We start from the raw sequence: 18,983 nt of genomic DNA on the forward strand, positions 1-18,983 counted from the left end.
GTCTGTACCAATAATCATAATGGAAATGTTTTTAATGGTTAGCTGATGGTTTGTAATGTTATTTATAGTGGAAACCATTAGAATTTCTGTGATGGTTAATTTTTTTCCACAGGGCATAATAGTTTATATGCTTTTTTTTGGGGGGGGGGGGGGGGGGGGGGGGGGGAGATGATGTTCTCCTGGGGTATTTACTAAGGGTAGAAGGGTGTTAGTTTACACTGGGATTTTTTTTTCCCTTTTTTTTTACTGTATATAAAGTGTCCATCACACTGATGAACCAAATAAGAAACCTGGCCCCATACTCAGATATTCCAATCATGGAATCCATGCTTATCAATCACTCACCCATAATTTAAGAAACATTTCTTAAACCCAGTTTGCTTGACCATTTTTAGGACTGACATTTACACTGACCCTCAAAACCCTTGAATTAAACTATATTGAGTCTTTGATATTTCAAAGATCATGAGATTGTCTGGATGGTAGAATGCTTTCAGTTCCTTTGCAATCTGCTCTCACATCTTATCAAACATTATTGGAAATGTTGCCATGTTCCCTAAGCATTACAATCTGTTTTGAGATAGTGAAGTTTGGGATGCAGATCTAAAACAGACAAGAACCATAGTTTGATTTAGAAACACATTCAGATATATTTTTCAGAACAATTACGACACATCAACATTTTAGTTTAAGGGTCATGTCTTTTCCAGAATAGATACATTATGATCAAAAGCATTTGCGGTTACATTGTTTTACCAGAACACTGATTCGCTTACATAATTAAAATACAACTCTGTTTTGACAAGTGCTGTCCATCTATCTACATATCCTAAAACTAGTTTATGCATATGTATCACAACATACAGCTCTATTTTAGGACTTGGTAAGAGGTTTATAAATTGAGTGGCAGCCATTTATGCCCTGCTTTATCAACTGTGGAAGGAGCAACTCAACTGGATGGTGTGGTATGTATCAGAGTTTATTGAAGTGGAAAAATACACTGAGAATGAAAGCAGCCAAAGACATCCACATGTCAGATTATGCCCTGTATTGAAGCACAGATGAGAGTGACAACAGCGAGAGGTTTGCAGACTTGCAGGCACCAAGACTTTGATGTTGCATTTGGAAATAATGAAGACTCGATGGCACAATGTAAACTGGTGCCAAAATGCGTAATTCCTTAAAACACTTCAGCAACCACCCAGCCTTGCATATAGTATTATCCCATCATCATATCATGGCTGATTCATGGCCGAATATGAACATTTGGGATTGCAGATATACAACGCTAAGAGTGCCAATCTAGGATCAGGTTCTGCTTTTTACAACCAGCTTAATCTCCAACATACTGCATCGATAAACATTTAAGAATGGACAGCGTTTTCTGAGAAACAAGCATTTTTAATTGCGTCACATCAAATATCTAGATATACTGCAAGTGGATTTGATAGGAGTCAAACTGTTCTCCGTTAGAAGAGAATGTGTGCAGTTTCACAGTGCGTTTCAACCCCATCCAGACAACCAGAGCAAGAAGCACAACTCATTTCATCACTACTCACAACTGAGCATTAATTTCCCTGTAAATATAAGGAGCTGATCAAAGATATGCACTCTTACCCAGACCTGTTAGATAGAAATCACTCAAATCTGTGAGAAGTAGGGGCCACTTTCTCAAAAATTCCTCAACATAGGTACCAACACCTTCGGTTTAGCTGTAGCATTAATGATTTCTGACCCCCTGCTATGGCAATACTGTAGACACTTTACTGCTTCTGAAGCAGTGTTCAGACCAAACGTGAAATTCTGGCAGAAAATCCAATTCATTTTAGAGGAAAGCAGGCCAGAAGTAAAAACAACCAAAAAACAAAACAAAAAAAAAACAAAACACATTTGTGCTTGCTATCGATTACTTTCACGTTCATACCGACTTCATCAAGGTGAAATTTCACGGTTTTGTCAACGAACAGAAAACTAGAGTGGGGCTACGGTCTCTAATCAGTGCAAAAGTGCAAGGTAGAATGTGCTGTTTTTCCCCTTATGATGTTAGTATTGAACCATCTCGTCCAGACACGATAACCGTTTTGTTGTAAATTTCAGATTTTTCTCTTTATCTGCTATAATGCAATGTTAGCAATGTTGGCACCTCACGGGGGGTGGGGGCAATTTAATACCTTCAATAATCAAATCCATCAAGTATTTTCTATTATAAAGGTTACAAGAAACCAAATATAAGATTACTAAACCAATCTAGACATTTTTTTAAACTAATTTCAAGCTTGTAAGACTTGTTCTATTGGCAGATAATTTTGCTAACTTTAAGCATCATTTCGAGAAAGAAGCACAAATGATCTGCCAATAGCACACGATTTGAAGCTTGAAATAAGTGAAAATGTCTAGAAATACATTTAATCTTATATTTGGTTTATTGCGAACTTACAATAGGAAATACTAAATAAATTTGACTGTCATCAAGATATCTGATGAGATTTGCTGTCGTGTTTTGCAGTGTTCTGCATCTATAGGCATCAAAACTCACACACACACACACACACACACACACACACACACACACACACACAACATGATGATATAAATCTCAGAATGGTTGCACCGTTTTGTACTGAATCCATAAAGGTTATTAAAATATGCCATTCTGAGGAAAATTAGACTTTTAATGATTAGAAGCTGCTGACTAGATGTTAGACAAATGTCGCTGGTACTGGAGTGCTAAGAAGCAAATGTCGCGTTGCATGTTATGATTCACATAACATTTAATGAAAAGCTAAGGCCTTACATGTAAATAAAATGTTTTTGACATATTGAGGGTGATTGTACAATTTGGTGAGCAAACATTATTATTATTATTATTTTTTTTTGGAATGGAGTCTTCTTTCCTCTGAGGTCTTGTGGTGGTGTTGATCTGGATGGTGGTAGCCCTGGTTCTCCTCTGCTCTCTTGACGATCACCGGATGGCTATGAGTCCGATGTCTATAAGTTTCTGAATCTTCTGAGCGATAACTGGGTTCTTCAGGTGGCTGCAGTGAGGGACAGACAGGAGACAAGAACAATCAAGTGGTGCAAAGACCGTGTTACAAGTAAACTTGTTACACATTCAATATACACATATGCAGTAATGTTTACAGCCTACACTTTATATGAAGAACAGTATAGAGCAGAAGGGGACTGGTCAGGTAATGCTGACTATATATTTTATATTAGAAATGGAACAATATCTATTCTTAGGTGCATTGTGATTCCCTTGAACAATTCTGCACCAATGCACAGAACGTAAAAATTGTTTTGAGGAAATTAAATTACTTCATCATGTCCAAGAATTTCTGATAAAACACTATTCAATTACTACAAAACAGCACTTGAGTTTTAATTACTTAAGAGTTGCTATTTAAACTGAATATTTGTCAGACTGAATATTAGAAGTAGTGCTACACTACAAACTCGTACTGCATAAAAACAAAACAACAAAAAAAAAACACATTTGCTGTCCCCAATTCTCCTGTTGTTTCTTAAGATTCCTAAATATGTCAAAATCTGCTGTAAATTCTATTACTTGTACTGCAGGAATTATTTCAATACTGTATGTACACTTTTTTCCAAATTGCCTTCATATTTACTATACGTGCGCATTACATAGGGTATAACAATGGTTTTGCTGATCCTACATAAATAGATCCATTACATACTGAATACAATCTGGCTGTATAGGAATAAATGAAGAAACCGAGCAGCTTTAAATCCAGCTGAGAAAGAAGTGTGTGTTTATTATATGTGTATGTTTCTTACTCGCTGAGGGCCTGTGGGTCTTTCTGCATCTGCTCCAGGATCATGCGCATGGCTGGGTCACTCATGATCTGCTGCACCTCCGGATCAGCCATGGCCCGCCGCTTCACGTCCTCTGGGCTATCATTCCTTATGGAATGACTCACCATGCAGCGCTGCATCCCCTCTGTGGCCTCCTGCATGGACGCGCGTGCGTGCGCACACACACACACAAAAATCAGAAACTAAAATATAGAATAACTGTCTGTTCCAAATAAGCAGTGACAGAGCTGGTCTTTCCACCAATCCCGATACAGTCACAATAAAATTCTAAATATAAATGTCTCAATCAAGAGGAAAATTCAGCTCATAAATTTAATCCTTCACGTGTTTATTTACACAGCCCCTTCCAGTGTGATTTTATCAGCGGCCATCTCTTGTATTCCAGACTGTATTTATTTGTCCTGGGTTACACATATTCAAACTGCTATAGTTACCAGTGAAATCTCATAAAAGCAAGAATTTGAAGTGACTGTTCTCCTTTTTATTTTTTATAAAAAAAAAAACTTTGTTTTTCCCTGATTTTGTACCTTGGAGTTTGAGTCCAGCTCCAAAGCCTTCTGATAGGCATCCATGGCTTTGGAGTAGTCCTTCATCGCCTCCAGTGCTGCTGCCTTGCGTGTGTATCCTTTAACTACACACAAACAGAAATGACCATCCATTCATCTTCCATACCACTTATCATACACAGGGTCACAGGGAAGCCTGGAGCCTATACCAGGGTACCTGGGGCACAAGGCGGGTAACACCCTGGACGGGGTGCCAACCCAACTGTGCACAATCGCACACACCCGTTCACATACCATGGATAATTTGCAAATGCCAATCAGCCTACAATGCATGTCTTTGGACTGGGGGAGGAAACCGGAGTACCTGGAGCAAACTCCCGAAGCACTGGGAGAGCATGCAAACTCCACGCACAAAAGGTGGAAGCGGGATTCAAACCCCCAACCCCAGAGAGGTGCAAGGCAAACGTGTCACTTCTAGGGGTGTTGTTTTAGGAAAATAATCAATGACAAGGTGGTGTGATGTGGCATGACCCCCCCCCCCCCCCCAAAAAAAAAATCCTGAGTTAGTGTGACCACCCCATTGTTGATTATTTTTCTATCACAGTGAGTCCTGAAGTGTTTCACATCAATTCCTCTTGTAGGGCAGCAATTTTCCAACAATTATATTATTAACTTATTAACATCATACTTTAACTGATTCTAGCTATATTTCATGTTGTGAAACAACTTGGTTCCTGTTATTCTCACTGTAAACACTGAAACCTGTCTGAGGAGACTTACTGAAGCTGGGTTCCAGTCTGATGCAGTCCTCACAATCCTGTAAAAGACAAACCAGAACTTCACGTCTCAAAAGATATTGTGTGCATATGTGCAATTGGTGGGAAAAAAAAAAAATGCTCAAAACCCTAAGCATTAGGGTGTTTTCCTGTAATGCACCTTGAGGGCCAATTGGAACTCCAGTAATTTGGTGTAGCAGGCTGCCCTGTTGCTGAAGAGCTTGGCATCATTGGGGTTTCTCTTTATGGCCTCGCTGTAGTGCTTCATGGCCAGGGGGTAGTCACCTACACAACACACACAGACAGCACATGGAATTTATACAGTTTCACCTAGAATCAGGATGCTTTAGCACTGAAAGTAAGTTCAGAGACATCTAAATCAAGATGAGCCTTCATAAAGGTTCAAGTTTAAATAAATAAATAAATAAATAAATAAATAAATAAATAGCAGTATTTCAAACTCCTGTATGCACACACCTTTCTGAAAAGCCTCATTGCCCTTGTTCTTCTCCTCCAGTGCCACCTCTGGGTTGATGTAAGCCAGTTTCTCTTGCTCCTTCACTATCTTCTCTGCCTGTTGAGATAAGACGCAATCAATTCATTTAATTAACGACTCACTTTTTTTCCCCCTTCCCTTTCTCAGATGGTTCTGAAAAACTGTTCCCCATTACAGTGCTCTATTTGAGCAAGTCCTAGCAGTATTCTCTGGATGTGTTTTCAAACTGCAAACCCACCTGCTGGCACTTCTTCAGCACCTCTGGAGTGCGATGCTCAGTCAGACTTTTGTTGAAGAACTGAATGGACTCCTTATACCTCTCCTCTTTGAAAAGAGAGTTCCCAATCCTGGCATAGGCCCTGAGAGAAAATTTGAAAACACATGTACAATAGTGTGGGAACCATGTAATTTACTGCCAGTATAACTTGAGTGGTTAATTTAGCTTTCTCAAAATATAGATAGGCTGTTGCTCATGAGGCATATCTGTGTGGGTAGAACGCGAGTCTGTGAAATAACACTGGAATTATATAACCACTCAACTCACTGCAATTTAGCGCTGGAGTTCAAGAGAAACACAACGTAAACACATTTACTTGGCGATTTGTCTGTAGTCCTCACGGTTTTCTCTGCCCACCTCGATGGCTTTCTCGCAGAGCTCTCTACACTTCTCAAACTCGCCCTTCTCAAAGAACACAGCTGAAAGAAAAAGAAGAGAAACAGGATACAAGCTCTGGGTTAATGTATGTAAATATAAGAGAAATTCAGATAAATTTACAATAAATGAGGTCATATTAACTGTTTAGAAAAAGAAAAGATCTAATAAAGGCTTGTTATTAAAGATTAATAACATAATGGTAGATTTTTATACATTACAATAATAAACACCATGTAGAGTTCAAAATTAATCCAGAAAGCCTCCATTTTTTCAAGACATCACGGCGATCAATGCATTTTTTTCTTGTATAACATATTTCCAAGTAAAATACATGGCTGAACTTTTTATGGCTTTTATGCAACCGCAAGCGTGGAAAATTGTGATATAACTGGTTAATTTTATTATGTGCTCGTGCATGCATCATAATGAAATCAAACATCCGCAGACGGTGGGCAAGTGATAGAATACTACCTTATAAGTAACCTACATTAACAAATCATGATTATGATTATGATTTAAGCATTACTTAGTTCCCCTTATATCCACTTGCTCAACTCTGATTGTGTGCAGGAAGCAGAGCCAAATAGCGTAGGCGCTCAGAATATAAACACAATTAAATAAACACCATTGTTGACCTGTTTAGCCCCATGCAATTTGCTAAACAACTCCATTCTCCATTAACACAGCCACATAATAATTTAATCATGCTTCTCCTGCTGGGTAGCACAAATAGACAAGTTAGCCTGACCGTCAAATTTACATTCAGTCATATGAAAAATGCTCATTCTGACTTATGACTGAGATATACTCATCAGTCATTACATTAAGACCACCCGCCTAATATACTGAGGTATCTTGGCACCAAAACGTTACCAGCAGATCCTTTAAGTCCTGTAAGAGGTGCGGCCTCCATGGATTGGACTTGTTTGTCCAGCAGGAACATGACCTCACAAGTGCTGCCATGTTGGAGATGCTCGGACCCAGTCGTCTAGCCATCACAGTTTGGGTCTTGTCAAAGTCGCTCAGATCCTTACGCTTGCCTGTTTTGTTTTTCTGCTACCAACGCATGAAATTCAGGAACTGACTGTTCAGTTGCTGCCTAAATGTATCTCACTCCTTGACAGGTGCCATTGTAACAAGATAATCAATGTTATTCACTTCACCGGTTATTGGGTTTAATGTTATGGCTGATCGGTGTATAATCCAATAAAAGAACTGAACAGTGAGGCGTTAAGAACCTTGCTCAAGGGCTCTAGTGAACTTCACAACCTTAACCAATGATGATCAAATTCTTATCTGTTTTTTTTTTTTTTTTTAAGAATTAGAGCATATTCTCATAATAACTAAATTAATTGACTGGGCCAGGAAAATCATGGTCATGCTGCAGCATATATTATGTGTAAGCCTGTAAGTGTAAGGATAAGAATAATTCAAGAGGATAAAGAGGTGTGGGTGTTTCTCATACCAGCCTTATTGGACAGATAGGCCATGTTGGTGGGGTCGTGCTTGCACGCCTCATCATAGTGTTTGAGTGCAGTCTCAAAGTCCTTCTTTTTGTATGCTGCATTGCCAAGTTCCTTCTCCTTCAACGCCTGTAAGAGAGATCAAGACTCCATCAGACATTATCTTTATCGAAGCTACGCCCAAAGGGAAGTTCCAGATGACAAATGACACGATTGTGCCGCCTCAGTCTGCAGATCAGCCAGTTAAGAAATACTGCACGTCACCGTAGCAAACTTGAAACACATTAATGTGTTACTTTTCCCCCCTGCAGCAATCCAACAAATCTCTTCTGTTGGATGTATGTCGCCATTTTGACTCGATCTGGGTTCTCAAGCCTTCACATAGGTGCCAACAGCATTAACAAGAAAATCCAAGCAGGCAGAGTGAAAAAATCGATTTTACCACAAAAGCCCTAGTGTGTGTGTGTGATTGAGATGTCTAATTTTTTTAAAGATGTGTACCAAGCAGAAAACAGTAAGGCAAAGTCTGGTGTGATCAATACCCTTCTGACATAGTCCCGCCTACTTAGCTTCTACTGGCTAATAAGACAGTCCTGTGAATTCATGGGTCAAATACAGCCTAGATAAAGTCGACACAGAGTGAAAACAACCGCTACCAAAAGGAAATGTATGTCTATTGTTTATTGGGACTTCCAGTGGGAAAAGTTTAGTTTTGTTTGATCTGATCACTTCTTTACCTAAGCAAGCAAACAAATAGATAAGCATACTTTCAGGCATCTAGCAAGGGATCCAAAATCATAAAGTGCTACAGATGTTGGCACCTGTGTGTCCATAAGTGAGAAATGATTGAGTAAGAACTGCTAGGCAACAGCACTGGTGGTGGAAATAATCACTGCGCACGAGGCAGGATTTATTGGAATTACACTGGGGGAGGTCGTATGCACAAACAATTACTCACTCATTACATTTTATGTAATGTTTAGAGTTTGTACCAATCTCTTGTTCTCTGGCAGATCTTCCTCTTTGGGAGGGGGCGGGGTTGCCTCTTTGGGTTTAGGTGGAGGGGGTGGAGTCGGCTCTTCATCTTCATCCATGCCAGCCAGGTCGAATCCGAGCAGCACTGAAAGGGTTGTCATCACACGTGGGTCCTGCAACTTCCTACAGAGAAATATATATAACTATAAACCGAGGACAAAAAAAAAAAAAAAAAGAAGATCCTGACACACAGAGACAGAAGTCAAAAGGGAGAGAATGATGGAGGAAAATTGGAATGGACAGCATGTAGAAAAGTTAAAAGGAAGTGAGTGGATGAGCTAGACAGCAGTGAGAACTGAATGCCTAGCAAGAAAAGGAGAGTAATTAAGGAGGACAGCACCAAAGCTTAGGCTTGTGGGACTGACAGCTAGACAGATAGTAGTGTCGGGGGGGAAAAGAAGAGAGGGAAAATAAGACGGGAGTAAAAAGGACTAAAGGGGAAAAAAGAAAGAAAGATTTCTCACATGTCAACGTAGCCTGAACAGATGTGAAAACAGACAGCTAGCACGATCCTGCAGATCAAACTTGTCAGAGTGAGATATTGAAACGGTGCGAGTGAACACTTACGTGCCGAGTTCAGACGGTTTCTGGCGGAGCTGTTCGAGCAGCTCTCTGTAGCTGGGGTCGGACAGCAGGGCTCGGGTTCGGGCGTCCCCCTCCAACTTCTCATACAAGTTGGGGATGGCGAAGGGGTTCATCATCTTCTTCTCTATAAAACAGGGACACATCAAAAACAGATTACTGAAGAATGAAGCAACAGGACAAAATATACAAGAGGACAAATATACAACTTGTTAAAATACAACCTTTTAAAATGTAATAACTTTCTGATAGACCTGACTTCGAGAGATGTGATGCTTCTTTTTTTGCGCGCGTCTCAATACGGTTAATTAAAGTCGGGCTAGTTGTCAATGCTAGTGTAGCATAAGCATGGTCGTTCATTCATAGTAATTTTCCAACTCATCTGAGGAAAATGTTTATATTCTGCATGGTTTTGTCTCATCCCGACCATCACTACACCTTGACGTTGTCCGTAAAAAGAGAAAAAAAGTTAACAGCTGCCAGCAAAATGATTAGCCTTATTAGGCATTCATACCACCCAGTTGCCTAGCAACAACGTTCTCACGTCCTTATTCACTTCAACCATGAGAGTACTGTGCTAAACTTCCAGTGTCAAAATCACAACTTTGAACACACCATATAATCAAAATCAGTCATCAGTTGTAATGTGGGATGTAATTAAAGCACTCCGTTATTACAATCACATAAGTCTGTGTACCTGCTAGTCGCGCCTCGATGTTCTGAAGACCATCTTTTAGCTGCTGGTTGGACGGCTCTTGACGGAGACCCTCCTGATAGGTTACTTTGGCATCCTCAAACTTTCCCAGAAACTCCAAGGCTGCAGCCTTTCGTGAGTAACCCTGAAATAAACACATCAGAGCAATCAAATATGTTCAAGTTCTCTCTTCTGCTAAAAGCACAAAAAACATGAGATTTAATATTTTATCATCATAACCTCAAGGTTATTGTGTCGTGAGGACTAGATTAAGGAAAGAGACACATTTTGAATTTCATCACGTTCTAGCACCAAAGGGCACGGTCAGTACCGTCTCTGCATTCCCTACCCAACCTTTGAACGTTTTTGAACACTGGTTTTATTACAGTTTAACCACTGCCAGCAAGTCGATAGGGAAAGAATTCAACAAGCAACATATCAAATGTCAAAAGCTTTGCATTTAAGGACAGCGTGATTTTCCACTCTCAGACTTTATGAGACTCTAAATGAGTTCTTTGTTAAAGGTGTACATGCTATGATCCAGACTGGACTTTTCCATGTGTTTTACCAAGAAATTAAAAATCCACTTAGTTGTTATTACATTTTCTTGAACCCATTTCTTGAAGTTTAACCAAAAATGGTAATACAGGGAGGTCAACAATATTTGACAGGTAGTGTATAATGAAAAGTGGACTGGTAATCAAATTAAAAATACAGTTCACATTTATTGCACCAAATGTCCCTGTGCAATCGAAAATACTCAACTAGATGGCAAGACAAATCGCTTTTGTATCTAAAACACCTTTAAGATTAGTGTTACATCAGGAGACGTATTGTGTGTGCTCTCTCTCCCTGTTTCGCTCTCACAGGTCGCTCCGCCCTAACTCAACGTGCTGACGTGCTGCACCGGGATTGGAGAGGAGAAGATTGTAGGTCATTTAAAAAGGCGGAAGAACGATATATCGGCAGGAATGCGGATGTGTGGTGTGTCTGTGATTGCGTGCGTACGATTGAGTAGCGAATATTTTTCCGGTGTTTGAGTGAAATCGCTTGCTTGTTGTATTGTGTACGAGTGAAAGAAGTGAGTGGTAGGATACTGTGTTGTCCCATTCCCCTGTTTTGTCGTGTTGTGGCTAAGTGAACGCCTCTATTGTAAATATATCTTCTATTGTAAATATTTCTTCTCCAATTATCACGAAAGCTGTAGGGGTTGGGTGCCATTTATTTTTGGGTCTATCTTTTGTTTGCTGTTTTTGCCTCAGTTAGGGAGTCAGGTTAGACTCTGTATTTTCTTTTTAAATACCCTTCTTTTGTTAGGTTATTTAAATTGATATGGGACAAGATAGCGACTGTTCTGTTTATTATTTTGGCCTTGCCCAGCCCTGAAGACATTTGCTTTCGTAGTGTGTGTTTGTTTTGGATTTTTTTGCCCTTCTTTCTTGTAATCATTAAATTTGTAGATATCAAAGATTTGAAAGACGGTGTCAACCTCATTACTGTTTTTGTTTATACTTTCTTTTATGTTACACCTCGACCATAGACCGGGGTCGTAACAGTTAGTAAGAGACTATAAAGCCTTAATATCATCTTAGGGAGTTTTTCTTTGCCACCGTCGCCACCGGCTCGCTCAATAGGGATAAGTTCACACACTTAAAATCGGTATCCTGTGTTTATATGTTTCTATTAAGCTGCTTTGAGACCATTTCCATTGTTTGAATTGAATTGAATTAATCATCTAGGGTCAAACCATTAAGGAGCAATACGTTTCCTCTGTATTCAGCTTGCTAATGGACCACTGGTGGCGGCTGTGGCTCAGGTGGTAGAGCGGGTTGTCGGTTTGATTCCCGGCCCACATGACTCCACATACCGAAGTGTCCTTGGGCAAGACCCTGAACCCCAAGTTTCTCCCGATGCCATGCCTTGTATGGCAGCTCTGTTACCATTGGTGGGCAAGTGTGTGTGAATGGGTGAATGAGAGACAAAAAAAGCGCTTTGGATAAAAGCACTATATAAGTGCGCCATTTACCATTTACCACTGGATGTCAGCTGTGTCAGAAAACAGGAATGAAGCAGCTATACTCGGGAAAACTACAATGAAAGCCATTGTGCTTTTACCATTGCTAGGCTCTTGAGAGCTGATATAACAGAGCGCTAAACAGTCCTCAAATGCACTAACTGCATCATTTACCTTGCCCCAATCTGGCTTGATCTTAATGGTCTGGCACGCGTCCTTCAGGGCGTTCTCGTAGTCGCCTTTCTTGGCGTACGCAGCAGATCGGTTGCTGAAGAGGACATGGTTGTTTGGGTCCAATGCCAGAGCCTCAGTGTAGCAGCGCACTGCTTCATCGATCTTCCCTGCGCTCAGCGCCTTATTACCCTGGTCTTTCAGCTGAGATACCTGAGGGTAGAAAGAAGCATGTATTGTATTGCATTTGCTAGAATAAGTAAAGATTAACTGTGAGTGCATTGCACTCTGTGGGTGATTTATAAGTATGCTTTCCAAAATATTTCAACTGCATGGGGAAAATGCTAAAAAAACAAAAAACAGCAAACATGCTCCAAGCAGAATAGGCAAAGCTTGACTACTCTGTTATAAGGTGATGGTTCATTTGTGTTATAGTGTAGTTTGGAAATAAACCTGAAACATTAATTCATGATGATTATCTTTATTTAAATTAAATAAGGAGTAAAACACGTAGGGGCATGCTGTTATAGGAAAATAATCAATGACGGGATGGTGTAATGTAGCCCAACGTGAAGTGGAGACACTGCTACCACCCTTAAGTTGATTATTTCCCTGTAACAGCACCACCTTAAGGGTTTTATTCCCCTTGTACCACAGCAATATGTCAAACAATTCAACTAGCATTTATTAAAGCTCAGCATGCCCTTTTTGTAATACTTTTTATCAAGTTATATTTATGTTTAAGTTGTTTCCTGTTCTCACTTACCTTTTTGACATTCTTTAATAAGCCAAAAAATTGTTACTAATGTTAGACTAGGGTGATATAATGGAGCAAAAGTACTGATGTCAACATTTTTTTTAAAACCTGTCAACAGGCATATAATATATATTTCAACTGTGTCAGATGAAACATTACAAATTGTTAAAACATCGCTGTAACATGCTCAGATGTATCATCGGTACATCAACACTCCGTCAACAAAGCAGCAAATTTGTGGTTCAAGTTTTTGTATTTCCTTATGTATCAGAAAAACAACTTTATTTATCGAAATATGATCTTTATGCCAAATCCGTCACCCCTACTGACAGCAAACAATCCAGTGTTTACAGCAGGCAGCTAAATGTACAAACGTAACCAGTAGAAACAGGTGCTGTGATAGTACAAAACACTGAGCTATTCTCAACAACTGCGATTTTCCAAACAGGTGAGAAAGCTTCAAGTAGCTACTGTTTCCTAGAATTTATAAAACTGAATGGCCACAAGCTCAACAGGAGAATAACACTTAGGTTCAAACCGAAGTTTTTTCCAACACTTCTACCGAGCTCCACGTTAAAGCCAACATGAAGTGTACGATGGCAGACGTTGAGAAACTCTTGCACTGCAATTTGAACAGGTCAGATAGAGAGGCCTCTGACTGCAGACCTTACAGTGCATGAAAAGGACTGATTAAACGTCTCTACTGGATGTCTGAAATGCGCTTTAATGTAGCGCAGAACTCAGAAACGGTCATTTCCTCTTCCAGAGTAGATTATAAAATAAAGCTTGGTGGCTGTCACATTTTGGTAAAATGAAGGTTCCGTTGACTGACAATATTTATCATGTTAATGGTAAAATTCAGAAGTGAGGATGAAAAGCATGTATTAATATTTACACATGGATAACAGGAGGAGTTCAATAAATTCTCAACATTTAGCAACATGTAGTAACAAAATTTTTGCTAATTTTAAGTGGAAATTTATTTTTCGCAGTGGTTTGAATCAACAGTGTGTTTCAGGTACATGCCTTACCTTATTTCATTAACACTAATTATAAATTTCATGACTTGCTAATGTGAAATAATGTACTAAATGTTGTTAGTTAATAAAACCTTAAAGAATGTTCGTGTGAAATTTTATTTTATCTCCCCCCCCCCCCCCCCCCCCCCCCAGTCAAACCACAAGCACATTTCCAGCCCAAAAATTTCAGCGGCCAATGTTTCACTGCATCATTAATAAAAAATTAATTGATGTTAACTATATAATTGTCTAATGTCTGCCAGGCTGAACATCTAATGATTTTATTTCATGTCAATGGACACAAAACATTCTACACTTGTCTAGACAGAAAGCGATCAGCACATCTTTCAAACTGGAAGAGAAGTGTCTAAAATATTGTAGCGTAGTTTGAGGCCGTTTTTATTTATTTTCGTTACAGCGACTCGCAGCAACAAACTGACCAGAGACCATTCACTTCCATTGAGAGCTGGTGCGTTCTACGTTGACTGTTGAGGTCTCCCCTGGTCCTTTACCTCACATGCAACCACATATGAATGAGTGGGGAAATTTGATTGTTTTCTTCAGGCAGTCATCTTTGTATGTTTCATTAGAACGGCACCAGACAAAAGTTCTCTCCTTGGCCAATGCAGATTCATGATTAATCACTGAATATCTCACTGAATATCACTTTCATCTAATGATCCACACTCCATGATTGCTTCTTTTTAGCCCACTGTAACCTTGTATTCTTCTGTTTAAGTGTTAGTGCCGCTTTCATTTGGCTTTTCTATACATAAATCCCATTTCATTCAGCCGATTTCTCACAGATCTATCACAAACACTGACTGTTTCCGCCCATTTGTTTTGTTGTGCATTTTCTATTTTCAAGGTGTATCGCTTTGAGTTTTCTACCTGAAGCTTTGACGTCTTCCTTGGTCTATCCGTATGTTTTCCTTTTATAACCTTCCCATTTTGTTTATACTTGCACCAAATTTTAGACACAGCTGACTGGGAACAACCAACATCTTTTGCCACATTTTTGCTGTGTTGCATTTGCTTCTTGAAGGAGTTAAATAATCATCTTCCAATTGTTTCAACTGAAAACTCTTATGTTGAGGCCATTGTTTCCAAGGTCTGTAAGAACTTTCTTTTAACTGCAGACTAATTTGCATGTTTAGACTTGTGCTGGCATTTCTGGTATAAATGCAAATTACAAGGTGATTCCATAATTTGTTCCTCAACATTTAGTGACTCCATAATTTGCCATTAATTAAAATCATTTCATTTAAGTTATTTAAGGTGTGTTTCACGAAGCCAGAATGTTCAGCTATTAAACAGAATTATTTTGTGTCATATCTGTGATTGGTTTATTTGCAATGAAGTAAAAAAAGCCGGGTAAACATCCTCGAAGTGTGCCAGGGGGTTGTATAGCAACCAGTACTAGGAACGCCTACTGGTGACTTCATAGTACAGCGATAAAATGGCCGTATGCATACCTTTACTAATTTTTTAGCTAGTGGCGATGGAGGAAGGCTGGGGCTTCCAGAGGTGCCACTCAATATCAGAAAATCCAAAACACCAACGCATTACAGATTCATATATTGAGTGGCCATTCTTCGGTGTGATGACAGGACTGCCTTTTGTGCATTTCTGAACTCACACTAGCGTTCCCTGATGTTAAAATGTGGCGCCCCTACATCAAAAGTTGATAGGTCTGTTACTGTTAAATAAATACAATCGGATATAACAATGCATATAGAGACTCGTTGGTTTGCTATTTGTAGAGACAGGAGAACGAGGGGCGTTCCCAATTAGCATATTCATGAATATTCATAGCTCTGGCAATTTCGATGAGTGTTGCGTTGTTCTTAGACCATTTTAGCACTTTCTTGTGCTTTAATCGTCCATCAATGTATTGTTCTATAGAGATTGTTTTAAATTGTATGCATAGTTTAACAAAACACGCTGTAACGAGTGTTTATTTTGAGTGTCAGGTGCAGGACTTGCTCCTCCATGTGTGTCAAAAATGCCACCGACAGCTGACCACTGACAGCAGCCACATTCTAGCAAGTAAGCTAGATGATAATTGATCAATCTAGATAACAACAGAAGCAAAATCTTCTTTTGTGCTTCTCCTAAAGTCTGACATTGTCAGGCTTATACTATGCCATGCCTGTCTTGGTAAACTACTGCACGTGGCTAACTTAAGTAAACTAGCTAGCCAGGATCTAGTTAGTTAACAAACTGTATACCTTTTAACAAACAGCTATTTTAGCCTCACAAGACAGAAACGAACCGCGATCTCATTAAGATAACAGAACATGATGTCGAATCCACTCCTGAAGATGACCTCTAGACCTGAAAACTCAGCATCTGGTTAATAGCTGGACCATCTAGAAACTTCCAGATGAATCGAACAGCTAGCTAGCCTGACACATTCGCAGGTGCTTGTTTTGTTTTTGAAATTTAGAAATTCCCACATGTATATATGCTATAAATAAATGTATAGATTATAACAGAGAGCTCTGACCTCATACAATGACACTTGTGAGTTTTCTCAGTCCTGTACATGTCGGGAAATGCGCTAGCTAGTTAGCTAACCTAGGCTCGTATGTGCTTTGCTATGTAGGTGATACTATGTAGTATTTACACGCTGGGTTAGTTGCGAATTATCATTCAGGATAATAATTTGTTAATTTGGAATTAAAGAAACTAGCAAGCCAATTTTGCGGTTTTAAATCTCTTTTAAGCATATATTTTATAGCTAGTAAGCTAGCATCGTGGCTAACAATGAGCACTACTGCAGTCCCGGTGTTTTACAGGCTAGTCAATTGATACAAGATACGAATAATTAACCAGTATCAAATAAATTAGATTATGGATATAAGCTGTGAAGCCGTCTGTTAATAATGCGAATTTTATTTTTGGAGAATAAGGCTAATTCACGATACTCACTTTCTCCATGGTGTAACCATGAGGTTCCAGAAACTACTATGAGACGACAGTGCTGAGGCCCCGCCCTCTCATAATATCACGGTTGCCGAAGAAGCGGGTTGCCATGTTCATCTCAAAAACTCCCCATACATCTTCAAATCTGTCACCTTAAATTACGTCTGGCATCATCAATTTATTGCACAAAATAAATGTAATCTTTGATTTTAACTTTTAATTCGCAAAATAAAACATATTGCACTTCCTTTGATGAAATTGAGCTCTGAAGTTACAGAAGCTAACGTATCGGTCTTGTTTTGCCACACCGTGGCAACCCACTCACCTCATACAGGAAAAGTGAGCTGCCTCACCAGCGAGCGTTCTCTTTTCTCATCGCTTGTGACGCGAACTCTTCTCTCAATGGTTAGTCCACGGCACGTGGTGACGTTTCAACGAATCAAAAGTCAGTACACTGCCGCTGAGAAGAGAGGTGTGTAAGAAAGCGCTAGAAACGTCGAGTATTCTCTTAGGAAGGGATCCTCAAACTGTTTACAGCCAGATATAACTTTTCAAATAAATAAATAAATAAACAAAATAAATAAATAAATAAATAAAATCCACAGAGCCGCTCAGTAGATTTTTTTTTTATATATGAAAATAATTTAAGTAATCGGATATTAGTCTCATTATTTATATGTGTACAACAATATTCTGACTATTTGTCAGAGCTCTAGAGCTTTCCACTAAGAACACATTATTATTATTATTATTATTATTATTATTATTAGATTAAAGTTGAAAAAGTTTTTTCAGTTCAAGTGACCAGTCATTCATTCAAGTAACTATAAGAACTCAATAATAAATAGGGGAACACAGACTCCACTTTCAGAACCATGGTTTTAAGACTCAGTATGCTTCAAGAAATGGATTAAGTCATTGTTAATGAGAGTGTGTAAACACTGTCTATAATGAGTGGTTGGGGGTTTGAATCTTGCTTCTGCCTTGTTTGCGTGGAGTTTGCATGTTCTCCCTGTGCTTCGGAGGTTTCCTCAGGGTAATCTGGTTTCCTCCCCAGTACAAAGATGCGATGTAGGCGGACTGGCATATTCAAATAGTCCATAACCTGTGAATGGGTCCGTCCAGGGTGTCCCCTGCCTTGAGCCCCAAGTTCCCTTGGATAGGCTCCAGAGCCTGTGTAGGATAAGCGGTATGAAAAATGGATGGATGGATGGATGGACAACAGTCACCACATACTTAAACAATCTGGAGATTTTCCATTCACAGCCTAAAATCTATAAAGCCAGTTGTTTACATCAGATTGTTTAGGCTCATGATTTTCAAACACGGGTCCAGGGTACCCCAGGGGTCCATGAAGCATATCCAGGGAGCCCAATAAATAAAATATAATAACACGTATTTGCGTAATGTGCTTAATAATTTAATAGTTGTATAATACTCATAAAATAAATCTATGCTGTCTTATAAATAAAGTGGTCTGTAGAAGCAAAATCTATGCACACTACAGTATATGGTCAAAAGTATGTGTACACCTGGCCATCACACCCACATGTGTTTGTTAAACAGCCCATTCCAGATTTAGTCCCCCTCCACTCTTCTGGGAGGGCTTACCAATAGATTTTGGAGTGTAGCTGTGGGGATTTGCTCATTCAGTCACAAGTGCATTAGTGAGGTCAGGCACTGATGTTGAGTGAGGAGGCCTGGGGCACAGTCTGGTTTCCAGTTCATCCAAAAGGTTTTCAGAGGGGTTGAGGTCAGGACTCGAGTTCTTCGACTCCAACCTTGGCAAACAATGGAGCTCGTTTTGTGCATGGGGCATTATCATGCTGGAACAGGTTTGGGCCCCTTAGCTCCAGTGAAGGGAAACTGTAATGCTACAGCATACAAAGACTTTCTATACAATTGTGTGCTTCCAACATTGTGGTAATAATTTGGGGACAGATCTGATGGTCAGGTGTTCATTAACTGTTGGCCATATAGTGTATCTCCTATGTCTGAGAGAAGCGGTAGCTCATCAGTCAAGGCTTTGAGATACTGATTGGAAGGT

General features: G+C 39.5%; 1 protein-coding gene across 1 annotated transcript; it reads right to left on the bottom strand.

Moving 5' to 3' along the window:
• Positions 1 to 963: 963 nt before the first annotated feature.
• On the bottom strand, positions 964 to 17,026 carry stip1 (stress-induced phosphoprotein 1). Its single transcript, XM_053618364.1, has 14 exons — positions 16,943 to 17,026; positions 12,236 to 12,445; positions 10,051 to 10,192; positions 9,339 to 9,480; positions 8,729 to 8,894; positions 7,739 to 7,865; positions 6,212 to 6,314; positions 5,857 to 5,977; positions 5,600 to 5,696; positions 5,283 to 5,407; positions 5,127 to 5,163; positions 4,368 to 4,471; positions 3,802 to 3,974; positions 964 to 3,035 (listed from the first exon to the last, which is right to left on the bottom strand). The coding sequence occupies exons 1-14, from the start codon at positions 16,949 to 16,951 to the stop codon at positions 2,963 to 2,965; spliced, it is 1,629 nt and encodes a 542-aa protein (XP_053474339.1). The 5' UTR covers positions 16,952 to 17,026; the 3' UTR covers positions 964 to 2,962.
• Between the last annotated feature and the right edge of the window lie 1,957 nt (positions 17,027 to 18,983).

This window comes from Ictalurus furcatus, chromosome 28 (genome assembly GCF_023375685.1).
Source record: "Ictalurus furcatus strain D&B chromosome 28, Billie_1.0, whole genome shotgun sequence".
Classification (NCBI taxonomy): Eukaryota; Metazoa; Chordata; class Actinopteri; order Siluriformes; family Ictaluridae; genus Ictalurus; species Ictalurus furcatus.

What these genes read in the sequence shown, in the direction of transcription:
- stip1 (XM_053618364.1), bottom strand. An exon ending in TCAAGCCAGATTGGGGCAAG is followed by an intron (nt 10,193 to 12,235) that starts GTAAATGATGCA and finishes TGTTTATTTCAG; the next exon opens with GGTTACTCACGAAAGGCTGC. An exon ending in AGCTGGACTCAAACTCCAAG is followed by an intron (nt 3,975 to 4,367) that starts GTACAAAATCAG and finishes GCGTCCATGCAG; the next exon opens with GAGGCCACAGAGGGGATGCA.